The sequence below is a fragment of the Eleutherodactylus coqui genome, chromosome 4, assembly GCF_035609145.1.
Source record: "Eleutherodactylus coqui strain aEleCoq1 chromosome 4, aEleCoq1.hap1, whole genome shotgun sequence".
In the NCBI taxonomy this organism is placed as follows: domain Eukaryota; kingdom Metazoa; phylum Chordata; class Amphibia; order Anura; family Eleutherodactylidae; genus Eleutherodactylus; species Eleutherodactylus coqui.
Window position 1 is genome coordinate 287,275,271 of NC_089840.1, and position 24,231 is coordinate 287,299,501.

Here is a 24,231-nt window from a genome sequence, read left to right on the forward strand (position 1 = left end):
GACTTCAATGGGGTTCGTTACTCAAATCGAGCTCTCGAGCATTACAAAAAGTTCGGCTCGAGTAACGAGCACCCAAGCATTTCGGTGCTCGCTCATCTCTAGTGCAGATGCTTCCAACATTCACCCTAGTGGTAATCTTTCCTGTGCGTTTACACAGGAGGCATCATCGCTGAATGACTGGAGCCAGAGCAGACTGGAGTTCGTTCCAGCGAACCTTCCTCCATTTACAGTATATAGGCAGTCGCTAATAGATGAATGACTTGCTGTTTACACAGGCCAAACATTGGTCAGTTTTTATACATGCATAAATTGAACAATACCCGAATAAATGACTGTTTGTCGTTCAGACGGTGCATGAATTTACACTGAGCAATCATCTTTCAGATTTCCACAATCCAGCGAGAATCTGAATGATAAACAGCCTGTGTAAAAGGGCCATAAATCATAATAGATCAAGAAAAGACAACTCTTATACAAAAATGCTGTTGAAATTTCCATTGCTAATGTAGATTTGAGTTTTTGTAGATGGTTCCAGGTTCCATGAAAATGGGCAAGGAAGATAGGCTATGCAGTGGTAACCAAAAACGAGGTAATTGGCAAAAAACCACTCCCTCTTGGAAAGTCTGCTTAGAATGCTGAGTTGATGGCACTCACTGAAGTCTATAAACTACCTGAAGGAAAGACTGTTAATGTACGCCTTTTGGAATCACATTTGATTTTACACTATTTTGGCAGAGTAGAACTTTGTTGGCTTTATCTCTTCCCAAACAGATAGCTGTCATCAAGGTCTAGGCTCACACCATGGAAGTGACTTTGGAGGCCCTTTAGAAATTGAAGGATGGATACATAAGCTAGAGCAACTTCCTTTGTTGTCCTTTTTGCAGTAACCAGCCCCTAGGGGTAAAAAGGGCCAACTCACCAGTCAAAGGAGGTAATGTGTGGTATATTATCTTCTGCTTTCATTGCCCAATGGTTCAACAATGCAGTGACCAGGTTTGTGCAGGCATGTATTGCTTGCGCCCAACAAACCCAAACAAAGTTGCCAAACTATCTCCTCACTGTTATTTCAAGGCCAGACTACCCATTCCAGTGACTGCAGATTGATTACTTACACCTACCTAAGCTGGTGTTTGGAGTTGGTGTTGGTTTATATAGACCGCTTAGGTTAGCTGAAGGCGTGGCATGCAAAAAAAAATGCCCACGACAAGTCTACAGCAAAGAAATAGTTGAAGTAATTTGTACATATAGCGTACCATCAGTCATAGAAATTCTCTGTTAAAAGCAGAAGTCAGTTTAGCACTTCCTACCAATCAGAGGCCGCAGCATCACTGTTTAGAACTCCTAGCATCATAGCACCCAGAATGTGAGCACTGATGCCAGAAGAATGGTAGGGGGTTAGCGAATTTTTTTTTTAATGATTGCGTTTTTATTAGAATTTTTCAAAATTAACATTTCACAGTTTTAAAGATGCACCTTAACCCCTTGAGTGGCGGGTTTCCTACCACCCTGTCGTGCCCACCAGGGCAGGTTTTTTAAAATGGTCTAATCATTGAATTTCAACTAATTTTGCAGTTGCGTCTCAAGAGCCATAACTTTTTCATTCTTCCATTGACATGGCCATATAAGGGCTTGTTTTTTGCGGGACAAGTTGTGATTTTTTTAAACGGGGAGGGAAAAAAGGGGCCATGTCATTAAGGGGTTAAATAATGTATTAACTTCCTTCTCTGGGTCATTATGACGCATGGATACCACATGTGTGGTTGTATTTTTGATTTTTTACAAAGTAAAGGGAGAGAAGTGTTTTGATTATTTTTTTATAATTTTTTTACTTTTCTTTTTTCTTTTAATTTTTTTTTTGTCCCTTTAGGGGACTTCCACAGGGACCCATCAGGACCCCCTGATCACATTCCGGGCGTCCGATGGTGACAGCCCTTTACATGCTGCAGTGACAGCCCTTTACATGCTGCAGTCACATAGACTGCAGCATGTAAAGGGTTAACACAGCAGAGATCGGAGGTTTTCTCTGATCTCTACTGTAAGAGCTGGTACCTAGCTGTCCTCTCACAGCCAAGCACCAGCTCTCCCTGCCACAGAGACCATCGGCTTGCTTCTGACAAGCTGATGATCTCTATGGCAACCTGTAAACAAAGCAGGAGATTGCCGGCATATCGGCAATATCTTCTGCTGGTTTTTCAAAGCCCTTGCTTTGTTCTCTGTGGGTCTGTGCAGGCAGAACACACTGTCACAGCTTGTGGCATTGTGCTCTGCAGCTCCCATAGTGATACATAGCCCGGAAATCTTCCAGGCTATGTCGCTATGAGCAGTGAAGCTCGTCCCGGAAAATTTCCCGGTGTGCCACTCAAGGGGTTAATAGGTGAGCAATAATCATAGCAGTGTTGAGATTAAAACATGAACATAAACAAAAATATATATAAGTATAAAGACGTAAACAAAAACATCGGAGGTACATTTCCATATTTTAAAGAGGTGATCATTTTAGGGTTCTGCTAACAGGTCATTTCACTTTAGGGTGGGTTCTGAATTTTAAAGCTGTGGTTGGAAAAAGGTAGGGAAGAAGGGTAGAGGGGGTAGTGGTGTAAGGTTGCTTGAGGTAGGTAGGGGGGGGAGTCATTAGCTTGTGGAAGTCTCCTTTCTATCTATCCTTCACGGCCCCTTCTTCATTTATTTCCCTGGTTCCCTTCCTCTCTATAGGGTTTTTTTTCGTTGTGTAGTCCAACCAAGTTGCCTAAAAGGATGTACGGGGGTGTTGGGAAACAAATCCCCGCAAGTAGGCTTCCTCTAGGTGGAAGGTGAGTTCCACCGAATTTCTAACCTCTGATATGGAGGGAGCTTCTTTTGATTTCCAGTGTTTAGCTATTGCTAGACGTGCCGCTAGGATAATGTGTGAGGTGATGGCTCAATAGAAAGGGGATATTTTGTCTGTTTTCAAGAAGCAGAGAGCCAGGTGAGGGTCCGGGGGTACGTGCTGGTTTGTGACGGAGTGTATTAGGTTAAATACTAGGTTCCAAAAGGACCGTATCATGGGGCATAACCACCACATGTGGAAATAGGTGCCTTTTGCACCGCACTCTCTCCAGCAAGTTTCTGAGGTTGAAGGGTTCATTTTAGCTATTATTGCCGGGGTAAGATACCAGCGGAGAAATATCTTTTGGGAAGATTCCCAGTGAGAGATGCCATGTGAGATCTTTTTGGTCCATGATAGCGCCCGGCTCCACTCCTCCAAACTGAAAGTTTGTTTGAAGTCAAGCTCCCATAGAGTCATGTGAATTGATTTAGTTTTGGCAATCTGGGAGAATGAAGACTCGTAGAAGGTAGATATGCCTCCAGAGACCTCTGTTGATAATGAAAAGAAGGTGAAGGCCGCTTTGGGGAATGTGGGCTTGTGAACATCTATGGATTGTAATGCGTACCTTAATCTTAGATGCAAAAAGCCTAGTTTATTAGGGAGTTTGTGTATCTTACCTATTGTGGGGAAGTCCATAATGGTCCCCTCTCTATAGAGGTCTCCAATCTTTTTAACTCCAAATTTCTCCCAGGTCCCGTATTCAAAATCCAGGAGGATGGAAGATAGAAATCTCAGTGGGAGGAGTGTGGCCGTCACCTTTTCTGAGGTTGAGGAGATTAATTGGTTCCATATCTGGACCGACGCTTGAATGCTTGGTAGGGGGTGGGGCGGGAGTAGCTCCTAAGAGGGAGATCAGGGGGGCTCCCAGAGTTGCTGCTTCTATGTCCACCCATTTCTTGGGGGATGCAGGGATCCACCAATGTTTAATTTGGTCCAATGTAGCTGCGGTGAAGTATCGCTTAATGTCGGGGGCTTGCATACCACCTAGCTTATATGGTCTTGCCAGGGTTGAGAATTTAATTCTGGCATGCGCTCCTTCCCAGATAAATTGGTTGATGAGAGCTTGGAGTTTTGATATAAAGTGGTTGGGGTTCGGGATAGTAACCGTTCTGAAGACGTATAATATACGTGGGAGAATCATGATTTTAGCCGCTGCTATTCTGCCAGCCCAAGAAATGAAGGGTTTGCGGAATTTACTTAGAATGCTTGGGATGCGATGTAGAAGTGGTGTGTAAGTTTGGGAAAAGGTTAGGGAGCTAGGGAATGTTATGTTGATACCTAAATATGGCAGGGAGCCCTTACACCAGGAAAAGGGGAAGGATTCTGAGATAGACTGAGTAGTCTTAGCGTCTAAGCCTAAGTTTAGCATTTGAGATTTGGTGTCATTGATCTTATAATATGAAACCTCGCCAAATTTGACTAGAGCAGTTTGGGCCTGTCTCAGGGGGGATAGAGGGTTTGTGATGGCGAGGATAACGTCGTCTGCGTATAATCCAATTTTGTGTTCCTGCTAGGCTATTTTCATTCCTTGGATGTTTCGGTTGACTCTGACCGTTTCCGCTAGTGGTTCCATGATCAGGTCAAATATTAGGGGCGACAGGGGGCACCCTTGCCTAGTGCCGTTAGAAATAGCAAACGGGGAGGAAAGGCATCCTGAGGAGAGGACCCTTGCGGTTGGGGCCGAGTACAGAGACAAGATAGCAGATTTGATGGGTCCTGAGAAACCGAATTTTCCCAGGGTGGCTTCCAGGAATCCCCAATGTATGCGATCAAACGCTTTCTCAGCATCTAGCGCCAGGAGCAGGGCCGGGGTTCTGTTCCTTTCTGCCACCCTGACAAGATTCAAGAATCGTCGGGTACCGTCAGGGGCCTGTCTTTGGGGGACAAGTCCAACCTGGTTTGTTGCCACCAGTAGGGGGAGGATTGAGAGTAATCTTATGCTGAGGAGTTTTGCGTATATTTAATGTCTGTGTTTAGGAGGGAGATGGGGCAAAAGTTGGCCGGGGATGTTTTGTCCTTCCCAGGTTTAGGGATGGTGACAATCAGGGCTTCCAGCATCTCAGGTGGGAAGGGGCCACTCCTCATTGCTCCATTGAACACAGACGCCATATGGGGGGCTAGGGTTGGAGCGAACTTTTTGTAATAGCCGTTTGAGAAGCCGTCAGGGCCAGGGGTCTTATGAGGCTTTAATAATTTGATTCTGTCCAATACTTCCTGTGTGGAGATTGGTGCAGAGAGGGAGTCTAATTGCTCTGGTGAGAGGCAGGGGAAATTTATGTTTTGAAGGAAATTCTGTATTTCTTCGCTATGGGGATGGTGAATGTTTGGGTTGTCTTTTAGGTTGTATAGGGAGGAGTAATATGCCGCGAACGCGTTGGTAATCCCTTGGGGATGGAAGATTTTTCTACCTTGGGAGTCAAACAGGTGTCTGATTCTTTCTTTTGCTCTTACGTCTTTGAGTTGTTTTGCTAGCAAGGCCCCTGTCCTGTTATCGTGTGCGTAGAATTGTATTTTTAGTTTTAGAAATGAGATGTCGTGCTTAGTGGCTAATAGGTTTTGGAGCTTTGCTCTAAGGTTGAACAGGTCTGCTGTCTTTTGTGTGGATGGTTCTCTTTTATTTCAGGAATCTAGGGATTTGATTTGACCCATCAGACGATTGAATTCCTCGTCTCTTTTTCGTTTTGCTCTGGCTCCGATTTTTATAAACATGCCCCGCATGAAAGCTTTATGGGTGTTCCATACGGTGGACATGTTCGGGACCGAACCTATATTGTTTGCGAAAAAGACCTCTAGCTCCCCTTTAGGAGATGCTTTGTGTTCAGGGAGGTTTAAAGTGTATTCATTCAATCTCCATGGAGATGATGGGGTGTACTTGAATGACTCTCTGAGGGACAGGGATATAGGGGCGTGATCGGACCATGAGATTGTTTCGATTTCGGCCTGAAGGGTGTTTTCTAGGCCTTTCTTCGGCAGCAGGAATACATCAATCCTGGAGTAAGATACGTGTGGCGCAGAGAGGAAGGTATAATCCTTCTCTGACCCGTGAAGGCATCTCCACACGTTGTAAAGCCCCTCTGCATGGATAATCGGGGCAACAGGAGATATGCCCTGTTGCTTGCCGTGGAGTCCAGCTCAGGATCCAGCACTGAGTTCAGGTCTTCTCCGATGACTAAGTTTCCTTTTCCGGATTTTAGCCATTTCCGACATGACGTGTTTAAAAAATTTAGCCTGTCTATTGGGGGGGGGGGGGGGGGGTGGGAATAGACATTTACCAGGGTGTAAATGGTGTTGTTTATCTCGCATACCAATATTAGGAAGCGGCCTGCTGGATCCGCAAATAGTTTTCTTTGGGAGAATGATACGTTTTCGCTTATTGCTATCATTACTCCTCTTTTCTTTTTTTCCCTGCTAGAAGCCAGGAAGATGTGTGGAAATTTAGGGTGTTTACAGGGGGGATGTTTGTCCCTTAGGAAATGGGTCTCAAGCAAAGAAAATATCGGAGTGGGATTTGATGGCCTGCCTCCAGAGCATACTACGTTTAAAAGGGCTGTTTAAACGTTTAGGGAAGAAATGTTAACTGGCATGACTGTTAGGGGGATTGTAAGCTGAACTGTCGTGACGTCTTAGCCTATCAGGTGTGACGGTGTGGGGGGGGGGGGGGGGAGACCTCCTGGAAGCATTTTTATAACTGAATAAAACATGAAAATAAACATTAATTTTAAACTTAGTCAAAACATTGTTCACCCAGCGCCAATATGCACTGGATGAATGAACTTTAGGGGGGGATAGAATACTCAAACCATCCACTTCGGGCTCCGCTATAGAGAAGTACAAAAATGGATCTAGGCGTTTTCCAGGCACCAATTACGCATGTTTGCCTCGCTTATCAGCGATCGACCAGTCTTTTTCGACTCTGGAAGGGGATTTCTGGTGTGTAGGGATTTCCCATTGTTGTAGGAGGGAGATGCCTTCCTCTACTGTAGTCGCAACATGGAGAGTTCCATTTCTGGAGATCAGAAGCTTTGTTGGGAATCCCCATCTATATTTGATGTGGGCCTCTCGAAGGGCCGATGTAATTGCTGTGAATAGTCTACGTGACTGCAGGGTGGCCGCTGAAAGATCAGGGAATATTTGGATATTCTCGTATAGGGCTGGCAATGTATCCCTACGTCTTCCCACTGATAGGATTTCTTCTTTTATTTTGTAAAAGTGAATCCTTGCCAGGACATCTCTCGACGCTGACTCAGGGACGGAGCACGTTTTCAGAATCCTATGGGCTCTATCGATCGCATATTCTATTTCGGGGAGGTCCGGGAGGAGTGTTTGTAGCATTTTGAGTAAATACTGTGGTATATCGGAAGGAGGCACAGCCTCCGGGATTCCCCTGAATTTAAGGTTGTTCCTTCTGGAATGGTCTTCTAGATCAACGACCTTCTCTCGCAACTGGGCTACTTCGTCTTCTAGATTACCATGAGCGTCCACCAACTCGTTGTGGGCTTTGGTAAATTCTCCGAGTTTTTGTTCAATGTGGTCTGTTCGAGTAGCTAAGTGGTCTATATTGGATTGGAGTTGTCCAGATAGGTTTTGTATGTCGTTGGAGATGTCTTTTTGTAGCGATATTAGCATGCTCTTCAGGGTGTTTATGGTTAAGGGGCTCTCGGAGTCTGGGTAAGCTTGGAGGTTGTTAATAGTGGCTGATTGTTGTGGGGCTTCTTGCGGTTTGTTGTTTTGCTGCGGGGCCCTTGGGTGAAGGAGAAGTTGGAGGGGATTCTTGAACATTTCTCTTGCCTCCGCTTTTGGGGGGAGAGTAAGGGCTGCCCGAGGAAGGAGATAGGGAGCCCGGGGAGGAGTTTTGTGATGGGGCAGCAGGGCTTTGAGAGATGGTTGTTTCTGCTGTTTCGGGGTTCTTCGGGTGGGGGGGTCGCCGGTTTGTTCCTACCGCTCCATGGACCCGGGGGGAAGAACTCCGATAGTCTTCTTGGGGCAATCGCTTTGGTGCGGAGTTTAACCATTGTGTGTAAATAGAATCTGAAGGTATGCGTTGAGAAAGTCTATTTTACTGTTCCGACTGTTTCACCAGAAGGGATGGTATTTATGTAGAGCCACGGGAGACGTAGTCAGGTTAGTTAGAGCAGTTGTAAGTGTCCATTGGCGCTAGGTAGCCTTGCTTTGAGCTGTTTTAGAGCCGTGTGTGTGGGGAGGAACTACATCACTCAATCTTGTTGTGCCATCTTTGGTATGGAGGGGTCCTTCTCCTCAGGGTCCCTCGGATTGCACAGAAGTGAAAGTGAAAATGTGAGTTTGGTACTGAGCCAACTGGCCGTTGAGGCAAAGAGGATCTTTGTTTTGTTTCCCCTTTTTAATTTAAATAGCAAGTCACTGGAAAGGCGCTAAATCTTGTTTTTCTGTCTGCAGAATGTATTTTTATGCTCCTCTAAGGGGTTAATTCCCTTTCAGAGAGGAGAGTTTCTACTTTTGTGGGGTGTTGTTCTGTTAAGTGACCACAAGGTGGCAGCAGGGCTGCTTTTGCTCCCTCAGCAAGCTCTCAGCTCTCTCCCCTGCATGCAGCCAGCCTCTCTGCTTTCTGCTACACGTAGTGTCCCTGGAGCTTCTCCACCTCCCTTGTCTGCTTCCCGATGGTAAGTGGGGAGACTTTGGGGGAAGGGCAGTTGTGTGCACACGCTGTTTAGGGGAGCTGAAGTTGCCCCTCTCTGTGTATGCTGTGTTGCTGTTTGTGCCCTTGTGAACCCACTCGGCTGTTTTACAGGGTCCCCTGGCTTTCTGGCGCTTCTCCTCTCCTTTGCAGTGAGGTGTGTGTGAGTGACTCCCCGGGTCTGGGGTCCCGCAGCCTTCGGTCGGGCCGGAGCGTTCTGTCTCCTGCTCCTCCTGGCGTTCTTGTAGCCGCGGTGGTTCCCGCGGGGGTCTTGGGAGCCGCGCAGCCCTGGGCTGTGCTCTATAGTATGGAGTCGTCGCCGCTCGTCCAGCGCTTCCGGCGGCCGGGAGTGCCTATAACTTTAGTCCAGGGATGCGCCTCTCCGGGCAGGCCGCAGTGCTTCTCCTCCGCCTAGAGACCCGCGGAGGGTCTCAAACTGTTCCTCCTGGTGCCGCGATGCCAGCGGTGGTGTTTTGCGGTCGGTGGGGATCCGTGGAGCCTCAGGACGCCGCTATATAGGTCGCGCCGGTCTGGAGCTCCTAATGTGCGTTCCTTTCCCGCCGCTGGCCAAGTCACGCCCCGGGTTAGCGAATTTTTGACACAGGAAACAAAGGTGCCGATATATCTTTGGCATAGGCCACCACTCTCAAAGTGACTTCCTACACCTCCTTATCCATCTAGTGGTCTACAATTAACAGTCCAAAGGAAACGGTCAACTGCGAACATGAAGAACAGGAGAGTCAAAAGGACAACCTTAAAGGGGTTGTCCCGCGCCGAAACGGGTTTTTTTTTTTTTTCAATAGCCCCCCCCCGTTCGGCGCGAGACAAACCCGATGCAGGGGTTTAAAAAAAAAAATGGATAGTACTTACCCGAATCCCCGCGCTCCGGTGACTTCTTACTTACCTTGCGAAGATGGCCGCCGGGATCTTCACCCATGGTGGACCGCAGGTCTTCTGTGTGGTCCATTGCCGATTCCAGCCTCCTGATTGGCTGGAATCGGCACACGTGACGGGGCGGAGCTACGAGGAGCAGCTCTCTGGCATGAGCGGCCCCATTCAGAAGGGAGAAGACCGGACTGCGCAAGCGCGTCTAATCGGGCGATTAGACGCTGAAAATTAGACGGCACCATGGGGACGGGGACGCTAGCAACGGAACAGGTAAGTGAATAACTTCTGTATGGCTCATAATTAATGCACAATGTACATTACAAAGTGCATTAATATGGCCATACAGAAGTGTATACCCCAACTTTGTTTCGCGGGACAACCCCTTTAAGGCCTCTTTAAATAGCAAAAATTTAACTAAGCCATTTTTGGGTGATGGAAGGAAAGACAGGCAAGTGAGCCAATGAAAGAAAGAAAGAGAATAGAAAAAAATAAGATTCAAAAAGGGGTTTTCGCGGGACAACCCCTTTAATGGTTACTGGACACAACTTTAAAAGAGTTGCCAACCCAAACATTCACAAATGTAAAGCTCTCTGATCTCTCATATCAGATATCTGGCCAATTAAGTCCCCTTACCTGGCATGCCATATCTTTGAAGGACCAACAAGAGGAGTGGGTAAGTGTATAACTTCTGTATGGCTCATATTTAATGCACGATGTATATTACAAAGTGCATTAATATGGCCATACAGAAGTGTATAACCCCACTTGATTTCACGGGACAACCCCTTTAACTTAGAATGCCTAAAAATAAACATTCATTAATATTTCAGGTAAAGGGGAGCCAAGATGTCCTGAAAGGTATTATAAAACTTGCATGTTAAGTTTTATGAATCTTTCAACTTATTGGGCTGAAGCCCGTGAATTGCCAGACCAACTTCCTCTGCCTTGATATCCGTCAGGGCTCCCTCAGACTGGCGATCGCGATTTTACCGTGAGGAAATTGTAGCAAAATCTAAATTTTCTTCCTGAGATGTCTGAGGGTCAGCACTGCTTTTACTTGCAGAAACATTGCTGCAGCTTGCATTTTCTGTGATTGTCTTGCAAGAAAGATAATAGCAACGGAAATCGCACGTTTGCGATACAATAAAAAGGATGGCCATGAGGTTTGAGTAGTAGGATCTGCCAATTCCTGATTGGTGGGATCTTCAGGATCGCTGATAGATTTTCCCAGAGATCCCTTACTGTTAGTCTTATGTATAAAAACAGAGCGGCCCTTTCATCCTGGGAGCATTATCTTGGCTTGTGCTGGAAGTATTAATGCTCCTGGTAGGCCATGAATTAAAGGGGTTGTCTCATGAAATCAAGTGGGGTTATACACTTCTGTATGGCCATATTAATGCACTTTGTAATATACATCGTGCATTAATTATGAGCCATACAGAAGTTATTCACTTACCTGCTCCGTTGCTAGCGTCCCCGTCGCCATGGATCCGTCTAATTTCGCTGTCTTCTGGCGTTTTTAGACGCGCTTGCGCAGTCTGGTCTTCACCCTGGTGAATGGGGCCGCTCGTGCCGGAGAGCTGGTGCTCGTAGCTCCGCCCCGTCACGTGTGCCGATTCCAGCCAATCAGGAGGCTGGAATCGGCAATGGACCGCACAGAGCCCACGGTGCACCATGTGAGAAGACCCGCGGTGCATCGTGGGTGAAGATCCCGGTGGCCATCTTGGTGAAGGAAGAAAGAAGTCGCCACAGCGCGGGGATTCGGGTAAGTAATAAACTGTTGTTTTTTTTTAACCCATCCCTTGGATTTGTCTCGCGCCGAACGGGGGGGCCTATTGAATAAAAAAAAAAAACGTTTCGGCGTGAGACAACCCCTTTAATGCTCCTGGTGGGCCATGAATAAACCTTATCTTCCCGGAGACTCTGTCTCTAGTGAGTGGTATTCCACAGCACCTTCAATGTCACTTTACCACTCCATTGTCCATAAAATACCAATCCGCAGCTGGACTTTGCAGTTGCAGCATCAGCAAGAAATATGTTAACCGAGACCCTATACTGATTGGCTTTGCCCAGCAGAAGTTGGCAGGGTGAAACCCAGGGTCAGGCAATAGTCCGGACCTGCTTCACAGTTTTGATTCTTATTATATTGCGAGTATAGTTAAGGTCTTTTCTACCGACACATTGTCTGTACAGTGCTACCTACTGCACACTGATGAGGGGTAAATATTACAAAACGGCTATCTGTGTATGGTTTACTTTTTTTTTTTTAGGAGAAGATCCTCGTTTTTGCTTCTATTCCCAGTCATTATTACAAAGCTTGTTAAAAGGTCTTACATTGACTTGCAGGAATGCTGCCATCCAATAGGTGGCACTGTGGAGGCATTGTTCCATCTTCCCATTTGCAACCTTTCAAAATGAAATGATTGATGTTCTTCTGTGAGGCGCTCAGCCTCTGATACAATCTACCCCTGAGATATGACTGTTGGGTCGTCTTGCCGAAGAGTAGTGATATCATATCTGCATATTGTAATCTCAAAAACCTTTTCTAGTAGACAACCAATAACAATGAGGTGGATGGATGGGAGGAGCCATAACCGGTTTCACTGCTCTAAATGTTTCATTCAGTTATTACCTATGAAATTGTCCTTATAAAATACCCACCAGCTCTCCTTCACCTCGAGACGGTCTGCGATGTCTTAACATTTACATTTTGAAGAAAAATAGGCCCAAACATAAGGACATGGGTTTTAAGAGTACACATCAATTAAAAACTAACAACACATTTTTAGGTCACATTAGTATATTAATTGGTAATTGTATATGTTTCCCAATAATTTGGTTATCTAAATTGCTTTCCCTTTCTCTTGTTAAATATATGACTTTACAGCGCGCTTTAAATTATTTTTTTCCAATGTCAATATAACAAGTAAAAAAAGAAAAATGGCTACTTTCATGATAAGTTCTTTAATATTTAAGGAGTGATCTGTGCGTAAAATATTTCTTGCATTCAAAACATGACTGTGGCTTCACAGTTTGTGTGAATTTTTTTGATGGTATGCCAGCCCTGATTTTTGAATAAAACATTTCCCACACTGAGAACATGAAAATGGCTTCTCTCCTGTGTGAGTTCTTTGATGTGTAAAAAGATGTAATTTTCGCTTAAAACATTTCCCACATTCTGAACATAAAAATCGCTTCACCTGTTTGTGAGTTCTCTGATGTCTAACAAGATTTGATCTCTTGGTAAAACCTTTCCCACATTCTGGACATGAATATGGCTTCTCATCTGCGTGAATTTTTTGATGTTTAAGAAAGACTGATTTGTTTGTAAAACCTTTCCCACATTCTGAACATGAATATGGGTTCTCCCTTGTGTGAATTGTTTTGTGTTTAAGAAGAACTGATTTGTCTGTAAAACATTTCCCACATTCAGAACATGAATATGGCTTCTCCCCTGTGTGATGTCTCTGATGTTTCAGAAGATGTGATTTCTGGTTAAAACCTTTCCCACATTCTGAGCATGAATATGGTTTCTTCCCCGTGTGATTTTTTTTGTGTTTAAGAAGAACTGATTTGCTTGTAAAACCTTTCCCACATTCTGAACATGAATATGGTGTCTCCCGTATGTGAATTGTTTTGTGTTTAAGAAGAACTGATTTGTCCGTAAAACATTTCTCACATTCTGAACATGAATATGGTTTCTCCCCTGTGTGATTTCTCTCATGTCTAACAAGGTGTGATTTCTGGTTAAAACCTTTCCCACATTCTGAACATGCATATGGTTTCTCCCCTGTGTGATATCTCTCATGTCTAATGAGATGTGATTTCTGGTTAAAACCTTTCCCACATTCTGAACATAAATATGGTTTTGCCCCTATGTGAATTCTTTGATGTTTTACGAGATATGATTTCTGATTAAAACATTTCCCACATTCTGAGCATGAATATGGCTTCTCCCCTGTGTGATTTCTCCCATGTCTAACAAGATGTGATTTCTGGTTAAACCCTTTCCCACATTCTGAACATGAATATGGTTTCTCCCTTATGTGAATTCTCTGATGTTTTACAAGATATGATTTTTGGTTAAAACCTTTCCCACATTCAGAACATGAATATGGCCTTTCTCCTGTGTGAATTCTCCTATGTCTATAAAGATTTGATTTCAGGGTAAAACCTTTTCCACATACTGAACATGAATATGGCTTCTTCCTTGTGTGATATCTCTGCTGTTCAACACTACTGCTACTGTGAATTTTATTCTGCTGTGATGGATAAAAATATAGGATCTGCTTAGAAAGATCAGATAATAGATCTTTGTTCTCAGGGGTTGAGGATGTATCTTGGATAATGGCAGGTTCTTCATATGTATCTTGTAGGATATCATGAACATGTAATTTAAAATCTGTTGATATTAGATGTCCTTCTGAACTTCTGGTGCCATCATCTGCCAAGAATAAAACAGATTTTATATATTTTTTTTAGTAATACAACCAGTAAGGAACACTTTTTATCATTACACATTTTGACTAGCTAAATCCTACTGCAGACCGGAGGTCATTTAATCTAGTCATTCCTATGTGACTCATTTTGTGGCTCCATGGGACTAAATAGTGAAAATAGCTTTTAGGGATTGACAAGACAAGTGTTAGGTGGATTCACAGGTGGCAGAGTGATCATACTCAAAGAGTGGTCATAAATGGCTGCACATCCAAGTGGAAGAATGTATCAAGTGGGGACCACAAGGCTCTGTCCTAGTCCCAGTGTTGGTCAACATTTTTACAAATGATCTGGAGGAGGGAATTGATGGAAAACTGATCAAATATGCGGACAACACAAAGCTAGGAGGGATAGCTAACACTAGGGAAGAGAGAGAGGATAAAAAGATCTAGAAAAACTTGAACAGCAGCAACAAACAGATGCAGCCCTTTTTTTCCCCATCTTCGTTTTTTCCTCCCCCCTTTTAAAAATTTGTAACTCCTTTATTTATCCATCAACATAGCTGTATGAGGTCTTGTTTTGGGGGGAGGATTTATATTTTTCAGTGCTACCATTTAATGTACCATATAAGGTACTAAAAAAAACTTTTTTTAAATTCTTTGAGTAAAAACGACATCCCGCCATCTTTCAGTGCATCTGGTTTCTACGGCGCACAAACAGCAACAAAATGACATGATCACTATATTCTATGGGTCAGTACGATTACTACGATACCAAACTTATATACTATATTATCTGCTGTGCTACTTTTTTTTTTTTCATTTCAAAGACAATTCATTTTTTTAAAATTATCTGCAGCCATCTTCTGAGCGCAGTAACATTTTTCTTTTTCCGTCGATATAGTTGTGCGAGGGCTAATTTTTTGTGGGACATCCTGTAGTTTGCGATGGTACCATTTTGGAATATATACAACTTTTTGATCACTTTTTATTCCATTTTTTTCTTGGAGACAAGGTGACCAAAAAAGTGGATTTCTGGCCTTCTTTATTTATTTTTTTTTTTCAGACGACGTTTACCGTGCGGGGTAAAAAATGCATAAATTTGATGGATGAGACTTTTACAGATGCAGCGATACCAAATATGTATTTTTGCCCTTTCACATTGTAGACAATTTTAAAATGATTTCATTAGTATTCTCAAGTGGTTAAAAACTCAGGGCACACAAAAAGAGGCGCCTGCAGCCCTTACTAAAGTATGGAAGGGAACAGGAACCCAACATGCATTCACAATTAGGACTCAGACAACACACACAACCATAACATACCACCTGCTATGGTGCCTAATATCCCCCAATATCTCAGTGCAGTTAGTAGATAACTCTGCACTGTGAGATAGAAGACAATGAAATTGCGTATCAGGACTGTATAGTATGCGATGTAGCCATCTACTAAGGCTATGTATGTGATATCCAAATACACTGGATCAGTTTTAATATTTTTTAGGGTTGGGTTCGTGATATCACTCGATGTCCCAGTGCAGTTGGTAAATAACTCTGCACTGTTACCGCATACTATCGCTGTGCAGTTGATAGATCGCTCCGCACTGTGAGCTGGATGCCGATAAAATTGCCTAAGGTTCAGGTTCGGATCAAATTTGATAATTTTTTAGGGTCGGGTTCGACACGTTTCCCTACAAAATGGAGTAGTTCATCAGGAACCTCCCTAGCTTAGATAGAGAAGGATATCTCCCATTATATTCGAGTCCCTTATAAATTAGGGCATGAATTGTTGATAGCGTGTCTGGTCTGATTACTGAGGCAGGTGTACGGTGTCCGGGCTATGGAGACTGGGTAAATCAGAGGTCCCTGCTGGATATAAATAAGGATGAGCAGTGGAAACCCAGTATCTTCAGTGAGTAGATCTCACTCATCTACAAACATCGCCTCCAGACCTCCTGTTACACCTTTCTATAGAGCAAAGAGAATAGTCTGTTTGTTTTTTCTTTTTGCTGGCAGTCTAAGTCTAAATGAACTTTGGTTTTGCCTCTACCCTTAGCTAAGCAAACCTCCCCTCCTTCTAATGTCGGTATCTGCCCTTTCGATGATAGGTGGTTGCATAGCTAGTACTAATCTAAGTTGCCTCACAGAGAAAAAAATCTTAATAAAGATGACACAAAATAAATATAAAGCCTGCCCCCTTTTGGTAGGTTGCAGTGTCTGTGCTCCTGACCCTGCTTATATAGGATGAAAGACCCACCCAGAGGCGGAGATAGGAATGACTTAAAGGGGTTGTCTCGCGAAACAAAGTGGGGTTATACACTTCCGTATGGCCATATTAATGCACTTTGTAATATACATCGTGCATTAAATATGAGCCATACAGAAGTTATTCCACTTACCTGTTCCGTTGCTAGCGTCCTCGTCTCCATGGTTCCGTCTAAATTCGCCGGCAGCTTGCTTTTTTAGACGCGCTTGCGCAGTCCGGTCTTCTCCATTCAGCACGAGCCGCTTCAGTGTGCTCCCCGCTACAGCTCTTCTGCGCATGCGCAGACGAGCTGTCACTGCTCGGGAGCGCGCTGGAGCGGCCATTCTGTACCTTCCTCTGTTAGAGGAAGGTGCAGAGCTGCCGAGCTGTCCCGCCGTCCAGCTGTCCTGGTAAGTCATGGGCCGGGGGGGCTGCCGCTGCGCCGGGCTGCGCCGGGGGGGGGCTGCCGCTGCGATGGGGGGGGCTGTCGCTGCGGCGGGGGAACTAGCGCTGGGCCGGGGGGGGCTGTCGCTGCGCCGGGGGGGGCTGTCGCTGCGCCGGGGGGGCTGTCGCTGCGCCGGGGGAACTAGCGCTGGGCCGGGGGGGGGGCTGTCGCTGCGCCGGTTACCTGCTGCCTGGCGGTGGGTGACTGGTCAGCGGCTGCGGTGGGTCCGGTCGGCGGCTGCGGGGCGTCTGGTTGCCATGGAGACACAGCTGACAGCGTCTCGGGAGCGCGCACGTCGGGCTGCAGCGAGCGACGGGAAAAGAGCTGGCGGCCATCTTGGGGAAACTTTTATAAGTTGCTGAAACACTGGAACGGTAAGTACGAACCAGCTAGAAATGTCATTTACAGGGGGGCTTAGTAATGTGTACTTAATGGGGGGGACTGGGCAAAAAAAAAAATTCACTGCTTCCTCGAGACATCTCCTTTAAGCCAATCAAGATCGTAAGAAGGCATATTCACTAATTAGGCAGCATACTGACTGCTTGCGTCATTTCTGTATTTCTTTGACATAGAGGCACTTACTCAATTGAAGTTGTCAGGTCCTAATGTATGATCGGTGACGATGTTCGGGGGATTTAAATGCTGCTGTCAAAATTGACAGCGGCATTTAAAGGGTTAACTGCTCCGATCAGCCTCGTAGCTAATCGGAGCTGTTGCCGCCAGGTGTCAGCTGTAATAAACAGCTGGTGCCTGTGCTGTATGAAGAGAGATCACCACGCGATCTGTCTTCATGCATACCCTGATGCTGCAGGACGTAAATGTACGTACTATAGCAGGAAGGTGTTAAAGAAAAATACAAGGCCCTACATCTGGACAAGAAAAATGAAAAATAAAAACCCACATACATAATTGGAGGAATTGGGCTAGGTAGCAGTACATTTGAAAAAAAGACTTGTGTATACGAATAGATCACATACTGAACATGAGTCAACAATGTGATGCAGCAGCAAAAAGGCAAACATAATTCTGAAATGTATTAAGAGAAGAATAGAGTCTAAATTACATGAGGTAATTATTCCCCTCTGCTCTTCCTTAGTCAGACCTCATCTGGAATACTGTGTCCAGTTCTGGGTACTCCAACTTAAAAAAAAGACATACTGTAGACAAACTAGTGCAAGTTCAGAAAAGAGCTACCAGGGTGGTAAGCAGTCTGCAAATCATATCCTATGAGGAATGGTTAAAGGATCTGGGAATATTTAGCTTGCAAAAAAGAATGCCGAGAGGAGACTTCATAGCAGTCTACAAATATCTGAAGGGCTGTCACAGCGCAGAGGGATCAGCCCTATTCTCATCTGCACAAGGAAAGACTAGAAGCAATGGGATGAAACTGAAAGGGAGGAGACACAAATTAGATATTAGACAGTGAGGGGGATCAATGAGTGGAACAGGTTTCCACAGGAGGTGGGGAGTTCTCCTTCAATGGAAGTGTTCAAACAAAGGCTGGACAAATATCTGTCTGGGATTATTTAGTGATCCTGCACTGAGCGGGGGGTTGGACCTGATGACCCTGGAGGTCCCTTCCAACTCTACCATTCTAGGGATTCCGTATTTGTGCGCGATTTGTGCGTCTCGCAATGCACAAATCATGTGCGGGTTTCTTGGCTGTGCAAATTGCCTTACATTGCTGTTTCCCCCTCACAGGGGTCTCTGTAGCATCAATATGGATCAGACCTTTATCCTGATTCACAAGCTGTAAGATTATTTAGTCCTGTCTATTACCTGGTGATGGGAGGGGCTGGTGGTCCTCCATCATGGCGTCTTTGTACAGATCCTTGTGACCTTCTAAATACTCCCACTCCTCCATGGAGAAATAGACAGTGACGTCCTGACACCTTATAGGAACCTGACAACACAATGATACCGTCATCACCTAGACACGTTATACAGTCATAGCGTTACTGTATAACGTCCCAGCATTCCCAGCAGCGTCACCTCTCCAGTCAGCAGCTCAATCATATTGTTGGCGAGTTCTAGGATCTTCTGCTCATTGATCTCCTCCAGTATCAGGGGGTGAGGTGGAGGCCCTGTGACTGGGCTCAGGGGTCTTCCCCATCCATCAGACACCGGGGCCTGACAGCCATCACTAGAAGTCTTCTTCACTACCGTGTAATCCTGTTTATGGGGAGAAACATTCATAAATATCACTACAGACATTTCTAGAGTCCCTCACATCTTCAGTCATTTGTTATTAAGGGGGCTATTATTTTAGACAAAAAAAAAATTAAGTAAATCTTTATTTTATTCAACATTGCCTACCAGCCCTGCCGCTTCAGTTCTCACCAATGGATTGCATTTACCTTGCTGCAGTGATGGCATCATGTCAAGAACACTTGACTGCTGCAGCCAATAGCATATATTGGCCACTGACTGCACTGCGGCGATGATCTATCTATCTATCACTGACTGACTCGCCACTAATTCTCTAACTCCCCGGTGTCATACAAACTTGAAATTTGGTCTAACCAGGTCATAAATAGGAAAAGTAAAGGGGTCACAACCTGATTATTCAATTTTAGGTGCAAAAGTAATTGACCCCCCAATGTGATGTAACTAATAACACACATTTGTACCCTACAAACTAGAAATTTTATACAAACTTTGTTAAGTCCTAAATAGGACAAGTAAAGGGGTTGAAACTTAATTAATTCAATGCTAAGTGCAAAAGTAAGTGATGCCCCTATGAAATGTACCTAATCTAATTCTCTAACTTCCCAGTGTCATACAAATTTGAAATGATCTCTGAGTGCATATACTGAAAGGCTGTAAACTATATAAGTAAGTGGCCATGAACTGCAGAGATGGAGCATGCCTTTAAGGCTAAGAAGGGACTGCAACCTCCAGTCTGGGCGTAAATTTCAATAAAAAGGGGCGTTACCTTTAAGGGTAAATAGGGAGGAGAGGGACATCAGTACATGCAGTCTGAGGAGAATCTAACACTCCTCTATGTGAATACATATTCTATACTTCGGTTGCTCTGAAGTAACAACGACTTCATAAAATTTCTGTGCAAACCGCAGGTAAACAACTTTAACAAATCAAGTCGGGTTAAGCTAGTAGCATATATTGGCCACTGACCGCACTGCAGCGATATTGATGATGATGTGTTGTCGACATGATGCTAAACAAAAATAAATAAACCATCCGTGCTGAAGTATCAACATTGAATCCAATTGGTAAGTAAATCTTGTTTTATGCTATTATGCAACACTGCTCGGTTTCTGTCTGAATGTAGACAACCCCTTTAATACAGATAAGAATGATGGAACGTGACGTCATCCCCAGAATCTCTCACCTCTCCTGTAAGCTGGAAGAGTATCTCTAGGGTGAGGTTGAATATACTCTCCACCATCTTGTCCCAGTTCCTATCCATCCTTGTTTGGTCCATCAGGAGACTATCTGATATAGAAGATATTAGCCGAGAGGATCCTGAATGGGAAGAAGACGAGACAATGTAACATCACCCAAAATCCCTGAAATAATACAATTACTGAAGATAACAAAATTTTGGTCTTAACATAAAAATCACTTTCTTGTCTTGTTCATTGGGGAACACAGCTTGGAGACCTTGGGTATAGCTACTGCTACTATGAGGTAGACACTAAGTAGAAAAAAGTGTTGGCTCCTCTGACTTCCTCCCCTGCAGCCACCAAGCTAACCAGTTTGTGTGCAAGCAGTAGGAGCAGCCAAGCAGAAATGGAAAAAAATATATAAATACAGCGCCATGTTAGAACATATGAAAATCACAGTGGCACCATGTGATTGTTCTCAGCAAGAGAAACCAAGTAATCTTGTAAATATATATGTTTATTTCACCTCTCTAGTCTCCTCATTATTGCACAACCCTAAACGGCTCTTTGATACTTTTCACTCCCTTCTCAGCCCTAAACTGCAGCCCCCGATGACGGATCTCAGTGCTGTAGAGCTGGCTGCCTACTTCAAAAAGAAAATTGATGACATCCATCAGGAAATAATTTCCCAATCTAAGACTAGCCCTGACCCTTGTCTCATCAATAGTGCATCAAGCTCCTGCTCACTGCCTGTACTCAGACCAACGACAGAGGAAGAAGTCTCCAAATTGCTTTCCTCTGCTTGCCCCACCGCTAGTGACCCTCTCCCCTCACACCTCCTCCGGTCCCTCTTCCCGGTGGTTATCTCCCATCTCACCACTATATTCAACCTTTCTCTGACTTCTGGCATCTTACCCTCTTCTTCGAAACATGCCATCATATCCCCACTGCTAAAGAAGGTGACTCTTGACGTGACTGATGCTGCCAACTACCGACCCATCTCCAATCTCCCCTTCATCTCTAAACTACTAGAATACCTGGTTTACTCCCACCTTGTAAGCTATCTAATCAGAGAACTCTCATCTCAACCCCCTACAGTCTGGCTTCTGACCCCTACACTCGACAGAAACTGCCCTTACAAGGGTGTCAAACGACATCCTGACAGCCAAATCGAGCGGCGATTATTCCCTACTGATCCTCCTCGACCCCTTCACAGCATTTGACACTGTTGACCACAAACTCCTCCTCAGTATGCTTCGCTCCATTGGCCTAAAGGGCACTACTTTCTCCTGGTTCTCCCCCTACCTATCTGACTGCTCATTTAGCGTTTCCTTTGCTGGCTTTACCTCCCCTCCTCTTCCCCTTGCTGTTGGGGTCCCCCCAGGACTCAGTGCTTGGCCCCCTCCTTTTCTCCATCTACACAGCCATAATTGGACAAACCATCAGGAGATTTGGCGCCCAAGACCATCTCTACACTGACGACACCCAGCTATACACGTTCCCGTGACATCTCTGCACCTTTCCTCCAAAACATCACCGACTGTCTGTCCGCTGTCTCTAGCACTATGTCCACTCTCTACCTAAAACTAAACCCCTCTAAAACTGACCTACTGGTGTTTCCGTCCTCTACTAACAGAGCTCATCCTGACATCTCCATCTCAGTGTGTGGTGCCACCATAACTCCCAGACAGGATGCCCGCTGCCTTGGGGTCATATTCGATGCCAATCTCTCCTTTACCCCCTACATGCAATCTCTGGCCTGAACAGGTCAGCTGCACCTCAAGAACATCGCAAGAATCCACTCTTTTCTCACCGCAGACACTCTAAAAATGCTCACTGCTGCCCTCATCCTCTCTCGTCTCGATTATTACAACTCGTTGCTGCTCGGCCTTCCCTGCTCCAGGCTCTACCCCCTCCAATCCATCCTGAATACAGCAGCCAGGCTCATCTTTCTGTCCAGCCGCCACTCAGATGCCTCTGCCCTGTGCTGGTCACTGCACTGGCTGCCCGTTAAATACAGAATTTAATTTAAACTCACTACCTTCATCCATAAAGCCCTCCACAGCACAGCGCCACCCTATATTGCCTCCCTCATCTTAATCCAGCACCCTGCCCGGGCTCTCCACTCTGCTAATGAAACCAGACTGAGCGCCCCTTTATTTCAAACCTCTCATTCCGCCTCCAAGACTTCTCCAGAGCAGTATTAGTCCTCTGGAACTCACTACCATCCAGTCTGGTGCCACAAAGCATCATACCAACAAAAGGAAGGTTTGTTACCAACCTTTTAGAGGAGGCATCTGCGTCCCAGCATTTTAGCCACAAAGTACGGTGTGTGACCACTGAAGCTGCCGAAGTGCGAGGCAAGAGCTTGGCCACGTTCAGCGAGGTCTCACAAATAAACTTCCTTGCCTAGCCTATTTGATGCGTCATATCTGCCCATTCCTTAGGCGAAAAATGGTAGAGAAAACCCGTGTAGTCGTTTGCCCTATTCAGCCATCGCTTTGCTAAGAGCCGAACTCAGTGCCGCAGAGAAGGTTTTCGCTATGGTTTCAATATTCTTATCACACACGTCTTGGAAAAAAAAAAAAAGAGGCATCCGCCATAAGTAGAGTGGTATGTTTCGCCAAACGGGACACTGATGAATCCACTACTGGTAAAACCAACCATTTTATGATTACTTCATCTGGAAAGGGATATATATGGTCTAAGCACTTCGGCACAGTGAGGCGTTTATCAGGAAAATAACATTCTCTGATTCACACATTGTCAAAGTCCTCATGAGGAGGGAAAAAAAACTTATGATCTGATACCTGCTTGGTATCTGTTACGACGGCTTGTAAACTATCCACCATCACGGAGAGTTTGGATGTCAGCTCCTTATCCAGATTGGAATCAAAGGGAGACTCAGACAGTTTGCCCACTGAGCAACTGTTGTGTTCTGAGTGAAATTTGGAGTGCACTTCTGGAGACCCTGAATGGCAAGATGAGACAGGAGGCCCAGGTGAGTGACAGGACCTCAACCTCCTTCATGGCCTGCCATGGGAGCAACCCTGAAAGATGGAGCTGGCTCTGTCAGATACATTCTGAAGGGTTGTAATGGACAAATGGTCCAACTTATCCAGAATCACCATGGATGCCCAAATAAGGCCTGAAACCGCCAGTGACAGAGAGCCATTCTGGGTTGGAGATCTGAGAGGGCTGCACAGAAGGGGCGTCTGTAGTGGGATCTACGGCTGGCTGCTGTGACAAAATATAGTTAAGACCAAATACCTGTAATTGTCCGCATGAAAATTTTGAATTGCAGCGAGAACAAGCATAACATGTAGCTCTGGCCGACACCTGTCTCGAATCTTCCACTATGGTGTCAGAATTGGTGCTTTAACAACGCCAAGAACTGTCAACCAAGCAACGTGGCTGGGGCCTGGAGTAATGGAGCCTGGAGCTGCCCAGCGCTACAACATGAGCAACCGCACTGCAAGCTCCCAGGCTCAGCTCCCTGCAGCGATCTACACCAGGAGCAATCACTAAGCTGAGGCAGGCCATCACCCAGAAGGGCCCCTTGTGCCATGCCATCCACCCCAGGAGCTGCTCTAACCATTCCCCACCCCATACCCAGCAAAGCATTTGCTGAGCAGCGACCTGGGCCCAGAGCCGAGGAGGAAACAGGAGGAAGGACAGGTAACATTTAAGAGAACCCCCAGCAGAGGGATACCTGAATTCCCCAGCAGAAGATGCCCTATTTCCCACAAGGATGACAGAGAAAGGACACGGGGGTAAGTTCCAATACTTACTTCGGCCGCAGAACTGTGTCCCCACATAATACAGAGGAGAAAAGAGGAAACTTGCAGGAAGATAATAAAGTGTAGATGTTTTGTTCTCTCTTCTTATATGGAATGGAACAGGAGCTTAAATTCATTCTTTACATAGAAATAATAAAGACTGTGTGGATTTAGTCCTATTACCTGGTGGTGGGAGCGGCTGGTGGTCCTCCATCATGACGTCCTTGTACAGATCCTTGTGTCCTTCTACATACTCCCACTCCTCCATGGAGAAATAGACAGTGACGTCCTGACACCTTATAGGAACCTGACAACACAATGATACCATCATCACCCAGTTACGTTATACCGCCATAGCGTTACTGTATAATGTCCCAGCATTCCCAGCAGCATCACCTCTCCAGTCAGCAGCTCAATCATCTTGTTGGTGAGTTCTAGGATCTTCTGCTCATTGATCTCCTCCAGTATCAGGGGGCGAGGTGGAGGCCCTGTGATTGGGCTCAGGGGTCTTCCCCATCCATCAGACACCGGAGCCTGACAGCCATCACTAGAAGTCTTCTTCACTACCGTGTA

General features: G+C 45.3%; 1 protein-coding gene across 1 annotated transcript in view; it reads right to left on the minus strand.

Moving 5' to 3' along the window:
- LOC136626751 (zinc finger protein 850-like) overlaps positions 1 to 23,986 on the minus strand; it is an 85,833-nt gene extending 61,847 nt beyond the window's left edge. The window contains exons 1-8 of the mRNA XM_066601757.1: positions 23,842 to 23,986; positions 19,885 to 20,018; positions 18,525 to 18,704; positions 18,312 to 18,435; positions 12,435 to 13,851; positions 7,212 to 7,607; positions 3,623 to 3,975; positions 3,153 to 3,411 (exon numbers count right to left, since the gene is read on the minus strand). Of these exons, the coding sequence (XP_066457854.1) occupies positions 3,153 to 3,411; positions 3,623 to 3,975; positions 7,212 to 7,607; positions 12,435 to 13,851; positions 18,312 to 18,435; positions 18,525 to 18,704; positions 19,885 to 20,018; positions 23,842 to 23,986 (3,008 nt within the window). The remainder of the gene's footprint in view (positions 1 to 3,152; positions 3,412 to 3,622; positions 3,976 to 7,211; positions 7,608 to 12,434; positions 13,852 to 18,311; positions 18,436 to 18,524; positions 18,705 to 19,884; positions 20,019 to 23,841) is intronic.
- Between the last annotated feature and the right edge of the window lie 245 nt (positions 23,987 to 24,231).